Genomic DNA, 18,656 nt, shown 5'->3' on the forward strand with positions numbered 1-18,656 from the left:
AAAAGGCAGAAAAGCAGTCATGTCATACACCTGAGAAGCAGCAGAGACATGGTAGCAGAAAGCAAGCTTAGGAAAAGCCAAGAAACTGGGTCCCGTTTGTTCATAATCTCTTCATAATACTCAACTTTAAGGAACTTGGCAAAAACACCCACAAAATTAAAAAGAAGAAAATAAAAATGTTTTTCAAGTAATCTCTGCAACAGCAGTGGCAGCTTCTCTCAGAAGGGCAGACCAGATGGCCAGGACATGGTAACTGCTTCAGCTATCCAATTTTACATATGCTGACACAAGCCAGAGCCCAGACTAAACAGACAGAACTACTTTGACTTATTTTATGAACACTTTCTCCGTATTTAAATAAAACAAAATCCAAAACCTTTATTTCAGATGTTCCAGATCACCTCCATCGGAACTCTGGGCAGAAGTGCATTTGCTTTCTCCCCATCTGAGCACGGTTGGTGTAGCTACAGTAACACGGGCAAACTCAACCAGGGAATCCAGATTAGCCACCCAGTCAGCCAAGGCTGCTTCTATTTCTATTTCTTTCTCTAACATTCAGCAGACGGAGGCTTGGCGATGAGACAGAGCAACTTGAATTTCCAATCTGTTGATTCAAATTCAACTGAAGTTGGTAACAACTGAAATCCACCACTTCTGACAGCTGTTTAGCAGGCCACGCAAGCTGGTTTCGGCACAGTTCCTCGTGGATAATGACAAACAAAACCATTCCTGCTGTCTTGCTCTAGTGCCATCTCAAAGACAGGCTTCTTGGGAGGTTCAGGATGAAGAAGAGTTCACTACTGTTGCTGTTATAAAACTTTCAAGGTCCTGGAGGATAAGAAGCTTGTTCATAAGTACTATCTTTATGGCACAAATGCTTCTGTTGTTCTTAGTGACCAGTATTTATGAAAAAAATCTCAAATGTGCAAAAACATTTGCATACTTGGAGAACAACACAAGATCTGAAGCACTGCAGTGTCACTCGGGCAGCTACTCCACTACTGAACGTTTGAAAGAGATATTTCATGATTCATATGCATGGCAAGTTTAAATATTGACAGAGTATTTCTATGCTTTAAACAGTTCCTTTTGAAGAGGTCTGCGTGAAACAGCACACTATGTGTACTTAAGTCTAGGGCTTTCTGGCTTCCCATTCACGCCAATGCACATCTGCCCCATCCAACAGAACACAGTGTGAACATATTAGGAATAAAGATTTTCATGTTACTCAGAGATGCAGTTCATTTGAGCAGCTCTGCTTTGCCTCTTTGCTTGACCATCTGCACAACAGGAGAAGCAGTAAGAGAGCACCTACAGTGGCAAGATATGCAATGGAATATTAACCAATTTTTGAAATGAGAATGAGAAAGCCTATTGAAACATCCAGCGATAGCCCCTGAAGAAAAGACATATCAAAAGAGAAAGAAAAACACGCCACACCCAATGGAAAGGAACAGAACCACCCAAAAGCCACAGCAGCTCTGGGAGTCCCCCATGCCTGGGGGTACCCCGCGTGAGCAGCAGAAGTAATAGCAGAGAGACAGGTAACACCATTTATATTCTTCGTAAGTTACACCTCCCTCTGAAATTTCTCCAGATTTTAATAAAATACTGTGTTGAACTACTATTTACTACCATAGTTACTATTTACTACCATATTTACTATTTACTACCATATTTACTAACTCTTCTATAAACATCTCCAGACAAGTGTTCATATCCACTAGCAGAATTTAGTCAGACCACTGCAGTCCAGAAGCAGCCCAACCTATAAACTCTGTATTTAAAAAAAAAAAGTCAGAAAAGCCATGCCGTACCAACAGCTTCTCAGGCTGGTGGGTGTAGAAGCTGTTAAGGGAAGTTTTGCAGGGGAAAAAAGGCAGCCTTATAAAGATAAGCAGCTTTCAGCTCAAGCCGTTCCAAATTCATTGCAAACAGGAGTCGCACAGACATTGCCAAATAACACTCCAGCAGCTCATGCTCAAACAGTCCCTCCCCTAGCCAAGGCAGGCAGCCCACTCGCTGCTGTAGCTGCTGGCCTTATCCCTCCCACAACGATCACAACCAGATTTTCTCTACCAAAAACAAACTCCATTTCCGAATTCAAAAACCCCCTTTCCTCTTGATGATCAACCTGAAACTATGAAGTATGCATTGTAAGTCTGAAGCACAAACACAGCATCACGACTTTCTAACGCAGGGATGGAAGCAAAAGGGCTGGCAATAGAAAGAGGAAGGCTCCATCCTACCAGAAATTTATTAGAGGAATGGGGGATAAGGGAACAAAAGCCAGGTGGCTCCCATGCTCCACATCCACAACTGAAAAAGCAAGGTAAAAGGAAATCAATGGGCTGAAATCCCTCAGAAAGGAAGGGCGAGGGCATTTGAAGTTGAGCTGATAGGGGAAGTTACACCATTTGCAGAAGTCCACCACAGTACTTTAGCAAGATGCTCAAGGGTACAGAGAATTTAGGAACTGAAAATAAAGTTTCAACAAGACATTAAGTTCACAGTTATTGTCTGTCATGTCACACGCAAAATGCCAATCTACGGGTAACAGCAAGAGTTATCTACAACCGTAACGTGTCAGAATTGGAGGAGAAGCAGGTAGCTGAAGGAGATGAAGAAGAGCAATAGAAAAACAAGAATTTAATTCCCTCTCTCCCCAAGAAGGAAAAAAAAAAAAATGCATCAACCCATCAGTGGGGGGCAACTGGGGGAAACTTTGCCTTTGGATCCTCAAAGATACACGTCCCCAGAAACTCTACATATTTCTCAGGGGAAAGCAGAAGTCATGCTCATTTAAAAAGAAAAAAAAGCATATTAAGTCTCGACAACCACCAAGGGCAACAACACATCACGAAACAGGTAAGAAAAATACAGGTGCCAGCATCCATTTAAAGCTTTTATTAAAAAAGACCCAGAATTCACAAGTCTACAAGGAAAAACAAACCAACTTGCATCAACCAGTCTCAGAGCTGATAGTGCTTGGTTCTCAAAGGGAGCACAGGAAGCACCAATAAAAATTATCACAGGTCAGTGTACTACTCCCCTTTGGCAGCAAGCTCAGCATAGTTCACAACCTGCTACTTTATTTTCCTAGATTGTTCTTCAGAATACAGAACTATTAACCAAAATAGTCCTGGCTTAGTCTTTCAGGAACATGAAAGAAATCTCCACTGAAAAGCATCTTTAAAAAAACCAAAACAAAACACCTTAAGACTATGAGTTCCAGAAGGTCTGCTTAAATTACTGTAGGCAAAAAAATATTACAGGTATAATGTAACATTTTTATTATAACAAATTACTTTCTCTGCAGTCAAGCAATTCATCAAAGGCTCTTAAGTATTTTGTGGCACATAAGGAGTCCTGAAGTCAGCCAAGGAAAGCTCACTCACCCCTGTGCACCTGTATAGCAGAGCTCTTCGTTTGGTGTACCTAGTGCTCCAGAAAGCCAGATGCTCTTGCCTTTTAAAGTAAGATCAGCTTAGTTTAGGAACAGTTTGTCCAATTATGTAAGCCAGCCTTTATGAGTAACAAAAACAAAGAAAAATGTACTCTGCAGGAGTTAGTAGGAACTAGCTATTCAGCAACAAGTCTTCCACTGAAGTTATGGGAAAGCATTAAGTTTCATTATGAAACTGAACAACATTTTTCCACTGAACGCCAAGCTTCAGTTCTTGCATTTAACTCTTCATCATTTTTAGTCGCAACCTCTTAAAAATACATCAATTTTCACATTAATCAGGACTTACATGAGGTTTATTGCTAGGCCTGTGACCTGGTATTAAATTCCAGGGCTAGCACTTTTTGAACTGTAACACTGAAATTGTATGGTTTGGTTTCCTCTGAAATATTTGCTTGGACCGAAGTAAAGAAAGTAGTCCTTCCTTACATTTTTCCGTAAGAAAAATGAAACGGACCATTTCCAACACAGTCACCACGTTGTCCAACTTGAGAGGCTAAATAACCCATACCTACATATCAAGGCTCATTTCACAGCAGTTTGATTACTGAAACAAAGCTTTCACATTTCAGATATTGTTGAAGAGATCAAGTCTTGGCTATTGACTCAAGCTACTCACCGAGTATTTTAGAAAGGAGGGTGTAGTACATAGCTCATGGGTTCAAATAGACAGCCAGATGGTCCTTCAGTGGTATCTGTGTTATTTACCCACGGTGCGGAGGGGGAGCTTAAGCCAAGTATTTTAAAAACAGGATCTATGCTTGCAGAAAAGTATGGTGCATCACTCTGCTTTTGCTGCGGTAGTTGTCAGTACTTGTCAGTACTTGGAAACAAAGTTTTGTGTACCAGGAACTTCAACGTATATCCACTTTTGCAAGTGGGGCAAGATGCTGTTTCCACAGACTTCTGTGTACCATTGTCGATAAATAGGAAAAGTAATTATCTGGTAGCCGCAAAAAAATAAAAAGAATCATGCATCATACTAAGCCTGCTCCTCGACTTACTTGGTCCGCCACTGATTAGTTTTCTTCATTAGATTTTTAATTACCATTGGTGAGACTTCATTTCTGAGAACAAGCATGCATTTAGCATTTTAATCAGAGGTTGATTTGCTGGCTATTTGAAACAATAAGCCAAGTTCTTAAAATAAACATCTCATTGTTCTATTCTTCATTATGAAAACCCCTACTTTGTTACTAACTTCTGAGCACCTAGTTTGGAGAGGTATTTATTCCTTAAACTGAAGTCATCAGCTTTTGGCCGTAATTTAGCCAAGTCATCTTCATTTTGACGTCTGAGTCTCTCTTGTTCTTCCACTCTGGAAAAGAAAATTGGTTTAAGATATTTGCACTGAGGAGTGCAAACCCAAGCAACTTCATCTTCTGTATGCAGTTCTATTTTTAATAATCAGAAAAAGCTTGTAATGTTTATAGATGAATACTGGATATCAGATTAAAAGAGACTAAGAGATGCGTATGGATTACTCACTCAGTGTAAAGAAAGAAAGAGGCTGTTTTCTGCAGTTTCCTTTTATTTAGATTGTAAGACTTCAGTAGAAAGATAAACCTTTTGGTTTTTACAGATTACAACATGCTCAGTGAGCTTTTGTAACAATTTTTACTCTCTTTATTAAACAAGCTTTCACTCCTTAAAATAAAGATTACAATACAAAAAGAATCAATTGTCAAAAGTGCAAATAAAATACTGCTCAGCAGTCTTTCAGAATTAATAGCAATCTCCTACAAAAGAGTCAATATTTGACCAGGGCATTGTTGCTCATTTTCCACATAAGTCTTAAAGAGAAAGAGGACCGAACAGAGCTCTAAATATACTTAGCTTAAGACAGTGGTTTGCATTAAGACAGTGACAAAGGTAGTAAGTGACCCGTTTCTAAGCTCTGTAAGGCAATGAGCCTTATTACAGAACATAAAATGCCACTACGTTAAAAAAATCTCCACACCCACGAAAATGGTAGTGGCTGCACATAAGATAAAGACTAGTATAAAGTGTCATCTAAGACGAACGTGTTTGTCTTGGGTTGCAGAGTACCCTCTCCAATGACAGACCTTAAACAGTGTAAAACGCTGTAAACCCATTGTGTTCAAACAAAGAGATGATTTGGCATTAGTTAATACTGGTTACAAAGCATAAAATTTAGCCATTTACTGTAAAATCCCCAGCATGTTAGTTTCTTTTCCAAAGAACTACTGTCCAGTGCTGACCACCAAACTAAACACCACTATAATTCTTCAAGTTGACATGATGCTGATCAAATGCTCCCCACTTCTGGATGATATTTGCTATTCAAATTTCTTTTCTGCAAAAAACATTGTAATAAAAATTACTGAAAATATTGTTCTAAGATACTATATCCCACAGCATACACTAATACAAAGCCATCTTTCACAGTAAATACTGGAAGTGTTACACACGTTCCACATGGGCCAGGCAGACTGAAAAGCAGTCTATTTGGACACAGAATTCCTTTGCTCCTGGGTACAATGTGTTTTTTGTTGCATTTCTATTAAAAACTGGCTGTGACCTTTTGGCTCAGGGATGATACTCATCACAACTAAGCTAGCATGCTCACCAGGTCTGGTGAGGTTTTGGTTTCCTTGAGCTTTCCTGATGTGTAACAAGCCCACAGATTAGGACAAGAATCAAAACCATGTTGCACCCCACCATAAGTCACCTGGCTAGACCTTGTTGACAGGTGTTTTTGTTTTTCTCAAGACCAACGTAAGTATCACCATATGGACAGCTACAAGTCTAGTTTTTGAGAAATCCATAAAGTCCATTTATAAGAGATGTCTTGTTAGCAAAGTATTTATCTGGAACAAATTTATATATAAGCTGTGAGGTGTACAGTATCTACAGGTGAAATGTAGTTACCTATTAAAAAGTAAAGAATTCCAACAACATTATAGGCAAATGGACTTCAAAATCTGAAGAGACTCACTGAGCTGAATTAGGTCAGAACAGAAAGCATTTCAAAAGAAAAATAATTCTGTGTTGTTCACATACAAGCAGCTTGAATTCTACAGATGTCTTGAAAGCTGTGACGTAGCTGCATATTGAATTACTCTTTCACATGACAAATGTTAAACTATGACTAGAGTCACAAAATGCATATACTGTGCCCTCTCCAACAGTTCTCAATCACATTCAAATCACAATCAAATTCAAATCAGAAGAGCAGAACCTCAGATTTCTTAGACTTGGTTCTACCCTTAAGCAAATTAAACACTTGTTTTAAATACATTTAAAAAAAAAAAATCATTAACCAAGACTTCATCCCCATTGACATTACATTCTCCAATGCACTTGTTTTTAATCCTCACAGCACTAATTAGAACTAGGAAAAGGTAACAGAATTTTTGGGTGCTACGACACTACTAGAAGAAGCATCTTCAACAAGGTCATCAGGACAGAAACTAAGCTGCCCAAACTCAGTCTGTTGGACAGACTTTACATTATGTCTACTTAAAAAAAACCAGTTTTTCTAGTTAATTAAGTAGATAATGGAGGAGTTGGAGTGGAAGGGTCTTTTGTTTTGCCTTTAAGGTGACACCTCTTAATGGATTTTGCCATATAATGCTTTCTCCTCTCCTCTTCCCCCAATACAAGGCAATTATTTTGGAAGTTGTAAGACTAACCCAGTGCTTCACTCCCTTGTACAGCATTCCATATCCACTGAGAGCTTTACCCCTCATTTAGGATTCTCAGATAGCAAACAAAAAAGCAAGTAAACTTTCCACTGTGCAAAGGGGATAAATCCAGTGCCCAGGGGATATCCCAACAGAAGGTGACCAATACCTTCATGTTTGTTCAAACAACACTCTTAAAAAGCAAGAGTACCTGATTCCAGCTGTTAGGGCTATGCACAGCAATGGACCCTTAACATGTCACCAATGTTTTGTGAAGACCAAGGAAGAGAATTTTTTAAGTTACTATTCTGAAGAGTGTCACTGTCCTTATTTTCTGTAGAGAGGAAAGCAGGACATACAAGTCTCCCACAGAATGAAATTTGCTTAATTGGATGAACTGTCAAAACTTGCTTATTTCAACAATTTCTGCCCTAAGCCCACCTCACATGCTCCATTGCCTTTTAAAGGAAGTGGATTCCACTTCATCGAAATACCCCTGCCCCATTTTCTTTCTAAAAATGGAAGCTTTTCACTGTAATCAGTAACATTTATGACACAGATCTGACCACAAACTGAGTTTCACATTAGCGCTGGAATTTAGACTCAAGCCATGGTTTTCAGAGACAAGTTGATTTAAGACTTCTAAATAAGATAGCAAGAGGAGCAAGCTGAAACTGAAGGGGAAGTGACTGGAGTGCAGTTTCTTCTGAAGAGAGTTCTAGCTTTTAGTGACACTTTAAAAAAATTGGTCTATGCATTACCTGACATTAAACCCAGGTTACATTTGGCACTGACTGGGTCAGGTACACACCATATAAATGAAGCACATTTTTAAATAAGCGATAGAACATTTTTTAAATACCCTTCAGTTCCACTCAGTTGGAAGGCCACTGAAATGAAGAAAAATGGCAAGGAAGAGTGCCAGGAAAGGACACCTGGTTAATTGCTACTTCCTCTAATTATTCGTTCACAGGAGGCAGGAATATGAAATCCTACTACTAACTGGTAAGAAAGAAAATAACATTCAATACAAATGGCAGACCTACAAAAGACACTGACTTCAGACAGTAATCTATTTAACTACTTCAGGTTAAACATTTCATAAGGACACTGTTCTTATTGTTCTTTGTACTTACTCAGTTGCAGCTACTTTTTGCAGTTTTTCCCTTTTCTTTGCAGACCAGTTGAGATCACCACCTGCAACAGAAGTAATATACACTTTGAAACTTTCAAAATTGGTCTTTTTGTATTATATCTTTGATATCATACCTCACTACAGAAGTTCTCAGAGCCCTTGACAAAAGAAATCAATGGAGTAATTTTACAAAAGTAGAAACTGAGGTAAAAAGCAATGTGTTCATAATCATCTGAGCAAGCAAAAATCAGGGCCCAAACTAAGCTCTCAAGCCTGATCCAGTTTTCTATTGAATGACAATGAAGTTTCTCTACCACTCACCATAATACCCCATAAAACTAAAGAAAGAGGAAGCAACTTTGAAAGAAACAGGTTAATACCCCTTCCAGATCTTTCGGTAGTTACTGCTTCAAAAAAACAATTGAGAAAGAACACGGCTATTTGAAGGAAAGTCTACAGATTAAGTTTTTATATTTGCAGATACATATACAGTCAAGTTTGATACGCAGTTTAGAAAGAGCTGCAGAATATCCTACACATTTGTTCAAGTCAGCTGAAGGGATAGGTACCACTGCCCTGCTGATGAGATTTAACATCACGGCAAGGCTCAGGGAATTATACACCACAGCATCTACAAAGATGATGTTACAAGGACAGGTCTCATCGAGAGATGCTCCTGGTACCAAAGCCATGAGCTATAGCACCTGACAGGACTGTACAACACCACCTGTAAACAGTTCAGCTTGATAACTTCAAGAATTATGATAAAAACAAATATCAAGAGAAGCTGAAAACACTTACTTACCTGTGAGGTGATTCACAAAATACAGCATGACTACAGCTATTAGTGACACTAAAAAAAAAGGGAACAGTTTTAGCTGACAATAAATTTACAACAATGACAGAAGAACAGCTTTAACATACAACCAAGCAACAACTAAGATTTTTCACGATAGTTGTAATTGAGGGGAGATTTTTGCCAGCAGCATCTCTTCATTGCTTTTGAAAACTCCACTATGCTCATAAGTAGCATGCTAATTCAGAAAAGGTTATTTTAGTTCTAGTTATATTAATAACAACCTTCATAAACATCGCCTTCAAGAGTATCATTCACCTACCCTTTTACTCACTCTTCATTTTTTTCCTGAAACACTGAAACTACTCACACTAAAGCCCTTCAAGAAAACCACAAAACACTTCACTAGGTTTGAGTTACTTTCAACATTGCCCCAGTTGAAACCTCTAACTATAAGAAAAGTTATTACAGTTTTACAGGAAATATTAAGAAAAAAGCCTAATAAAACTTCCTGAATATACAGAATCCATTTTCAATGTTTTTAATACTTACAGCAAACACAAGCACTGAAGAAGACTTCAAGAAACAAGTATCCTCTTGTGTCCAGAATCATCCCAGCTGCTATAGCAATAATTGCCAGACCGAGATTCTGGATAGACTGCATACTAACATATAAACAAAGGATTACCACTGTGTAGAAATTTATTTTTAAAGAGAACGTCATTAGTGGCACGGAACAAACAATGAGATTAACTTCTCCCCATTTGTTATGACATATGATAGAGTCATGACTCCACATTTTTGCAGCAGTTTCTGTGCATCTACCACAACCATGTGCTCTACCACACACGTACATCCTGAAACTACACAAGACTTCCTGCTAGACTGAACCTGGAGGAATTATGAACCATTAACGTGTTAGAACTGCTTGATTTTCAGTGGTTCAAAAGTATCAGGACATGGTCACTATAGAGCAGCATAAGCAGACAGATCTAAGTACTTACAAGCCATAAGCAGTTCCCAGCTGGTGTTCTGGAACAACAAAGGCCACCATGGGCCACAGGGCACAGGCAAGCAATGAGTAGGCCACTCCTAGCAAACACTGGTGAAATAAATAAGAACACGTAAACAGATGTTAGATAAAATGCATTTTTGCTGTAAAGTTCTAATAAATGAATATATTGGTTTTCCTCTTCTCCCAAAAGAGGAAGAAAAAAGAGCTCAAGTAACACTTTCTGCAATGCTGTTCTAAATAAATATGCACATCTAGAAGGAGAGAGAACTTCTTCCAGGAGTGACCCACAACCTAAACCCTATTTAATTAGCATTAAGTAAAGAGCCTGAAATGAATACCCAGAGGAAAAGATCAATGCTGCAACTCACTAGAAAAATACCTGAAAAACAAGGACCCTATTTTTAACCCTGATATACTGGTGAGCACCACATTTAAGCCTGTAAACCTTAGTTCAAAACCAATTTCTCAGGAAATCTGCCCTAGGAAGGGGAAATCAATAACAAAGATTTTTATTGAGGTTTACCACTATCCAATACAGCACATTAGAGACAGTTTAAAATCATTGAAAGTGGTTTAAATTATATGATAGTAATAAGCTTCAGAACTACACCAAAAGAACAAGTTTTAGGAGAAAAGCAAGCACCTAGCACAGTAATCTAGTAAAGCCAGTGTAAGGAGTGTCCATGAAGCATGAGAGCAGACCTCTGCAACAGAGCATCATTGAACCACGTATACTGCAATGAATTTAAGGCCTTCTCTGAAGGGATAAGGAATTGCTACTCCATCCAGCCCTCCGGTCTGATCCCATCCTTCCTAAGAAGCTGAACACCCTTTTGCACTAAACAACTATAGAATTACTGCTACAGACAGCAGTCAATCTTTTCCACCTCAAAACACACATGCATAACTACTGTCTCCCTTCACGAAACACCAAAGCCTGAAGTGTTGTCTTTAGACTGCAGATAGCTCACGTTAGTTTTGCCTGTATTATGCATTCTTGGCTTTTTCACCGTCTTTAGTTTTAAACTCAGTTTCACATAGTATATCCTTCTTAAAGTCAGGGATATGAAAATAGGTTTTGAGGACTACCTAAACAGTCAGAACACAGTGGCAACTTATGCAGAGTAATTCATCATCAACTCTATTTCTTATTTTATCATATTTAGCTATAAGTCTCAGAGAATTAGTTACCATTGCTATCCAGGGGTTCCAGAAGGTAAAAGCCAACATAACATGAGAAGCAAGCGTAGTTATTACAGCACATAAAACCCAGATGATATTCTTTCCAAGTTTATCCACCAGGAGTCCAAAGACTGGGGACATGGGTGCTGATATGATATACACAATACTACAAAAGAATAAAAATAAGAGAACTGAACACCAGCTAGCCATGGGCAGCTTTAGGTGTTACACAATACAAGTGTCTCCAGACAAAACACCATATTCCCTTGTTACCTGTGAGGCCATAAGAAAAACCACACAAAAAAACCCTCCAGAACTCAAAATTCCCAAAAGGTCTGAGGACACGAAAACATTCAACATCCAAGGAAGTGGTGACATACTCTGAGCTCTTGGAATCATATACCACCAACTGTTTTGGTGGTGGTGGGTTTTTTTGTTTGTTTTTTTGCTACATCACAAATTCATCTTCAAACTAGGAAAATTTAGTTAACTTAGTGCCGCTATTTCTATCACTCAGAAGGGAATCACCAAATACCAAAATAATACCCTTCAGACAGAGCCTTTTCTTTCTGATTCCTCAATGTGAACATCTAAGACATTTTTATTTAAACAAATACCCACACCTCCCAATTATTCCTTGGGCCATGTGAAATCTATCTGTCCACTTAAATGCAAGTCACCACCTGCAACAGTAGATCCCAAACTTCCTCCCACATGGTGAAAGCCCAAAGATACATACACCCCCTAGAACACAGCAGTAGCACATTGTTAAATCAACATTTAACAAGTAGCACCTTTAACAAGTAGCACTTCTTAAATCAACCACAATATACCTGTTAATTGCACTTGCTTCTTCAGATGAGAATTTGAATTTCTCAATAAAGAAAACCCTAAAAAAACCAACAGATTTAGAAAAATGCACACTTGTATGACATGAAAGAAAAATTAAGCTAGACAAAGTAAAGACACAACAACCTAGTTTACAGGAAATTTTTAAATACAGCTATATAGGTTTGACACAAACATCCCACCACAGATCCTCATTTATAATGCATTTAGGAGCTTATTATCAGACTCTACAAATTTTTGCCTAAGGACTATTCAAATTACACTTTGGGGAAAACAGCCCAAGTACATAACCAACATGTAATCCAATACTGAGACATTAGCAATGAGCATACTGTAAGAGACCAAAGTAAGAATTTTTAGAATACATGCACAAGCAAAAAATAGGCATCTACATTGCTGACTGTAAGGCCTCTCCAAGTCATCTCAGACTTTTCCATCTCACTCAACACAAAACATGCATTGAGCTCAAGAGATCTGTTTCCAATTCCAAGTATATTCAAAACCCATTTGACTGAGCTATTAGATCAAGCCACGTGGTTCAAAAGGGAAACCTACATATGAATGCTTCAAGTTGAAACAATATATACCAAAGTCAGCACAGTAAGAGAACTTCAGTCCAAAGTTGTAACTACATTTAAGCCCCCACCTCACACTCAGTCAATAGCTTATGAGTATGGAAGGAATTCTACATGACAGCTGTCCACAGCTTTCCACACCAAAACTCACGCCATGCTTTAAATCTGTATCAAGTTTTAATCAGGAAACGGAGCATGCATTATGCTTTTGAGTTCTGACAACCCAGCCTATGTTAAGCAATGGTATTTCCAACAAAGCTCAGCAGGTAAGGAAACTAAGAGTTGTGTTAATTTGTACCACAAGTATAGCAAACAATGCCACAGAAGAAATGACAACCCACAGCACAGACTTGCTGGGAGACCAGTGGTTCTGTAGCCATCTGGGATTCTTAAATATTAGCCTGAACCTCTCCCTTTGTAAGTAGCTAATTTAAATGTTAGCCAAATTCATGGGGAATAGCTACATAAGTGAGAGACTTACTTTCCAAGTCCAATGAAAGGAAAAATCGCTGCATAGTAACAGACACAGATTACAAATATAAGCCACAAGGACAAAGAGAAGTCCTTCACATCAGTTAGCTTAATCACTTCACCTGGAGTGGGACAAGAGACAATATTGTTTCAGTCAGCATAAGCATATCTGAAATTCAACCACACTGAACAAACATTAAGGTGATCACAAGTCACTACTAAAGCATACATTCCTGCCACTATCTACTCTCTTGTTTAAAGTTTACACAGTGAGAGTCGGTTAAGAATATACAAGTCCTAAATCAACAGTGCCAAAATCAAGAACAAATTGTCTCTCCTACATTAAGCTGGATGTACAAGTTCTCTAAAGCTTCTGAAAGTCTTATGCAGGAGGATTAAATACAAACCACTTTTTCAAGGAAATGTTCAATCAGCTAGTAAAATTCATGTCTGAAGCCTCATGTTACATGCTCTTACTTGGATATCAAATTTAGTTTATTTTTAATTGGTCTAAATTCTCCCACACAGAAAACTCAAAACACCACACATGATGGAGGAGAGCTGCATGTTTTTGCACACCTATTAAAGGAAATAAGACCAATTCCAACAAAACAAAGTACCAGTGGCAATGGCACCGATCAAATTGGTGTGAACTGGAAGGCTCTCCACATGCTTTATAAATAAAGCAGATGACGGTGCATCTGCTGGCAAACAGGTGTTTAAAACTGCAAAACTTCCTACTGATATAAAAGTGAACTAAAAATTATGATTACAGCTATAACTGTGAAAAAGATGTTAAGCAGCAGCCACTGGATTACATAAAATGCAAACCTGCACAGTGCACAGAGTAACTGGAAGGGTCTGTTCCAGAATGAAAGAACGAAGCCCAAGGCAGGTTCAGCCACACCACTCACCCGTTTTCCCTTGCTCTTTACAAAGGAGCTTCTCTGCTCTCTTGTCCAGATAAGCAAGGATTAATGCACAGGTCAGTGAAAAGAGACATGTTATGCCACCTGCAAGAAGGCAATGCGACATGTTTAATTGTTGACTCAAGCAGTAATTTGGCTTTTAAGCACAACTAGTGTAGCATACCTTTACATATCTAATACAAACTAAGTTTAACAACAGCTTGTCTTAGGTATAAGACTCAATAGCTTGACAACTCAAGAGTAAGGTGTAAATACTGAAGCCTGCCGCATGAGACATCTGCCTTGAACTAGAGTAGCTACATGTACCTTCATTTATTTTATTTAAAACATTACCACCCCTCCCACTCAGCACAGCCAAGCTCCTTAACTGTACCTTGTAATAACAGAAACAAAGCCTAGGCCTTGTTACCAACACCCATGGCGCTGAAGGAAAGGAACACACATCCAAAGGTAGTTGAAATTTCACTTTTACACATTAGACAACTACACACAAGCTTTGACACGATACCTTTCAGAAAATTCAAGTTTGTCCTTTACTCAAAGCATCTTAAATGTTTCATCTCCATAAGACACAAACTTGAATTTGGCAACCACAAAAAAATCACACAACATTTTATCAGATGCAGTAATCATACACTCTGCATAAGAATATTATTGATACAAACAGTATTTGAATTGCTCTTCCTAGTCTCAAATATATTTGTCCTCCTTTCGAATTAGTAAGAAGTCATTAACATGTATGCATGCTGTTCAAATTCAGAATCCTAAAATAGCAGGTGACATCAATTAAAAATATTACTGACCTATCATGAGAGTTAACCCGAGAGTACTGGGACCAGTATACCCCAGAAGATCTCGAACTCTAGAGTATATCCATCCCATGATATTCATGTTCACTGTGCTCCCCTAGGCAGAACAGACTCGTGAAGAATAACATATTTCACAATTATATGAATTCAAAAGGAACATTAGGCAGACTGCTTATTGAACAGTGTTTAAAACAAACAGGTAAGATGCTACACAGGGAACATAAACCACCAGCAACAATGATAAAATTATTCCCTGCTGCTTTGGTCAGTGTTTGTAATAAATTAACCATTGCAACAATAATATACTGTCACAAACTGAAATTTTATACAACTCTAACAGTGTTTAAATGGAGACATTAGGAGTGCCATAAAACCTACAGTCATACACTGCATTGGCTTATAAACTGAGTTGAATTTAATACCACATGTTAAAGCAAACAGGATTCCCACCTGGGAGGCATCAGGAAGAAGCACTTTTTTTTTCCCCCCCTTATCCCCCTAGAGAAGGGATCCATGGCTGCAATCCCAAGGCTAACAACAGACAGTTTTACAGTTCAGCTGAGATGAGGCAACCGCTAATCAGCAACAGCATGAACATCAACCCAGGCCCAGCTGTGACTAGCTAACTCTCTTTTACCAAGGTAAATACCTGCAGTGGTTTAAGATACCACAGGCTGCTGAAGAGGACCCCTAACTGGAGAGGCACATCTCCACTCTCTTCATTCACAGGCTGGTATGTTAGCATAAACCCACCTCTAGCAGCAGTTTAAGTGATTATCTCAAACCAAAATGGCACAGCTGAGATGCAGTCACAGTTCCTATCAGAACCAGTAACAGGGATAAAAACATCTTACAATAGCAGATAAGGATAGGAGTTTCTTAAAGCAGCCATCCCAACTCATTCATCAGAGCCTGCACTTAGTCCCCGAACCACAAGCTACACTCAGTTAAGCCAACATTTTATGACATGCCAAGAATCAATTAGTCTGATGAAATGCAGCACTGTGACTGTCCCACCTAGTAATCTACACTAATAACACCACCAGGCTTCTTTAGTAGTTTGACAGGTTCTAAGAAATCTTCTTAATCCATTTCCTTGTGTATACTTTGCCTATTTACCACAAATTTTTAACATTTTAAATTTCACATCCATTTTTAACTAAGACACCCTAGGGAGCATTAGAAATGCTGTTTTCCACCTGTCTCATCGCCAAGGCAAGCCACACACCTTAAAGTCTATGAATTAAAGCTATACAGTTTTACACTTACAATTCTGGCCATGCTTAGTTGTAATCCAAACACAAGATTTAACTCCTTGCCTTTAAACCAACTGACTGCGTATGTGTTTTGTGCCACCGCTAAGGACTCTCCACCTATTCTAAAAAAGAAGGAAGGCACAAAAGAAAACACGTTACTTGCAACATGCAAAGCAACAAGGAAGCAGTCCATCAGTTGCTGGCAATACCAAGATGACAGTATTTCAGAGAAATGTATCTGCGTACAGGTAGATCTAATGAATATATACAAGGCAATAGAAGTCTTAAAGACGATTCAAAAGAGAACTGTAGTGTCTTAAGAATAATTAAAAGGTATCTTAAATAGTCTAGGAGCGATTATAATTGCCTTCGATCATTTACAGAAATTAAATCAATGGGCAACAGCTTCTCATTTCTCTTCCGCATTAAAGAACCAAGTGGTATAGATCCTGACCCAAATGAAACCAGAAGTAGGCATCTTACCTGGAATCAGAATTCAATGGAGTCATCTGCCCACCCCCCAGTACAGTTGGTCAGATTTTCTAACATTTTTATGCTGTGGCACATTTACAACTTGGAGGTATTTCTTCTGACATTTGCTCTCATTTTTTGCCACCATAGGAACACTGTTGTATTTGTTGTTGCTAAGAATTCCTTTTACTCAGGAAAGTAAGATTTAAGAGAAAAGGAGGACTAAGTTTTATCAGCTTACTGATTTCTTTATTTGGGTAGTTTCATAATTTCTGAGTTCAATAAAACCTGCAAAGTCCCATTTTTTTGCTTTCTAATTTTAGTTAGACCGAGAATGCGATTGAAGATCTTGCATGCCTCAACTTCATAGATACCTCAAAATCCAACAATTTTGTCTCCGAGTGTAAACACGGTAGCAGTTTTCTAGGACACAGAAAGACAGTCCTTACCTCACAGAGCACATACTATACTCTTCTAAACTTACCCAAATATGAATCTGCCCATGTCCATCACCCAGAAAGTATTAAGTAGTGCTCCCAAAGCAAAAATTACCTGCCAAAAAAACATTTAAGGAAAAATTATAGTTTTATATTTGAAGTATTGAACAAACTAGAACCATCTCAAAAGAGAAACAAAAATGCTTTTCCCTTCCCAGACCTGCAGAAATACTTCACACCCACTTCCTACTCCTAGCTTTTTGCCTTTGCTCCCTCTGCCTTATTCATCATCCTGCTGGCTACACAATATCCAACCTGGCCCACCCTGAAACTGCACTCAGAAAACACCTCTAGAGGCTCAAGTCATGCTTCACCTTTATCATCATACCCTATCCAAATACACCTACATAGTAGTTTCACATTAAATGGAGAAAACATTTGGTTCCTTCACATTCTTATTTCACTCATCTTTCAAGGTCCTCTGTTACCAGTTACCCCATCTGTTCCCAACTACCCCAATAAAATTCAGCGTTCTCCCATTTCAGTTCTCTTCACCTGCCCACTCCCATCTGAAACACACACTACTATGCAAGAAGCCATTCGGGCTTTTTTCCCCACCCCTAGTAGAGAAGCTTCAGACACATATCATCCTTCACCCTCTCGTTTGCACTTACCTGCCCGACACAAACAAAGACACTAAATATTATAGTGCCCAACCTGTAAGAAAAATAAAATCACTTAATGCATAGCTAGAATCTTTTTTTCCTACAAAACACTACGTTAGACCTATAGCAAGGAAACAAGGGGAGGTTGATATGCAATAAAAGGTCTCCGTAATAAATGCTACAGCTTGACAGCTTCCTTAAAAAAGGTAGTACAGACTGGCATTTTTGAAGCCACTTTATTTAAGCCATAAAGGGAAGGAGGCTCATTTATACCAGTGGAAATTCCTAGATCATGTGAAAAAAAGTTTGAAAAAGCTTATTATAAGTTAAAAAACCTTTATATTATAAAGCCTACACTTCACATGCACTTTAAGTCTACCATCCGTTGACCATAAGTGACGCTAACATCACACTTACCGTATTCCAAAAACTCTGTCTATCAGAAAACCTCCAAAGAAGCAAAGAACCACATTGGGCCAGGAATACCAGGCATAGAGTGCCATGAACTGAGCTGTGTTCACCATCATATCCTACATAAAGAAGGGGGGGATTAAAGAAAGTAATTACTCCTAAGGTAATTACAGAGAGACAGAATAAGTATCCAAGTACTTCGAAACAAGTACACTTTCTGGCCGGGCCACTGCCCGTACTTCCCTAGCCTCCGTAACCCCGTTCCCGCCCCAGGCAGCTACTCACCCGTTGAACCTGCGTTTGCAGTGCCGCCGGGTTGTCGTAGCAGAAGTAGCTGCCTGCAAGGAGAAGGGGACGCCTCAGAGCTCTGTCCCCGGCCCCCCACCGTTGCCGCCTGAAACCCAGCAACCCCGCCCGCCGCCACCCACCGAAGCCCAGGAAGCACATGAGCGCGAGCACAAGGAGGCGGTGCGGCAAGCGCCGCGGATCGCAGACGGCAGGCAGGGCACGGGGCAAGCCCGGAGAACCGCCGCCGCCCCCAT

The 18,656-nt window shown here is 39.1% G+C and overlaps 1 protein-coding gene across 3 annotated transcripts; it reads right to left on the reverse strand.

Annotated features, from left to right (window-relative positions):
- Nucleotides 1-2,914: 2,914 nt before the first annotated feature.
- MFSD1 (major facilitator superfamily domain containing 1) lies at nt 2,915-18,648 on the reverse strand. 3 transcript variants are annotated; one of them, XM_009279040.2, is made up of 16 exons: nt 18,543-18,648; nt 18,400-18,452; nt 18,121-18,233; nt 17,713-17,755; nt 17,086-17,153; nt 16,144-16,252; nt 14,869-14,971; nt 14,051-14,149; nt 13,147-13,258; nt 12,075-12,131; nt 11,251-11,407; nt 10,049-10,146; nt 9,597-9,709; nt 9,054-9,101; nt 8,250-8,310; nt 2,915-4,784 (listed from the first exon to the last, which is right to left on the reverse strand). In XM_009279040.2, exons 1-16 carry the CDS (start codon nt 18,559-18,561, stop codon nt 4,652-4,654), a joined length of 1,386 nt encoding a protein of 461 aa, XP_009277315.1. In that variant the 5' UTR covers nt 18,562-18,648; the 3' UTR covers nt 2,915-4,651. The 3 variants fall into 3 exon arrangements, with proteins under 3 accessions (XP_009277315.1, XP_009277307.1, XP_009277323.1); XM_009279032.2 differs by lacking the exon at nt 2,915-4,784 and adding an exon at nt 4,986-5,783 and having other exon boundaries at nt 18,543-18,645; XM_009279048.1 differs by lacking the exon at nt 2,915-4,784 and having other exon boundaries at nt 8,246-8,310.
- Nucleotides 18,649-18,656: the final 8 nt, after the last annotated feature.

The sequence above is a fragment of the Aptenodytes forsteri genome, unplaced genomic scaffold (genome assembly GCF_000699145.1).
Source record: "Aptenodytes forsteri isolate BGI_AS27 unplaced genomic scaffold, ASM69914v1 Scaffold299, whole genome shotgun sequence".
Taxonomy (NCBI): domain Eukaryota; kingdom Metazoa; phylum Chordata; class Aves; order Sphenisciformes; family Spheniscidae; genus Aptenodytes; species Aptenodytes forsteri.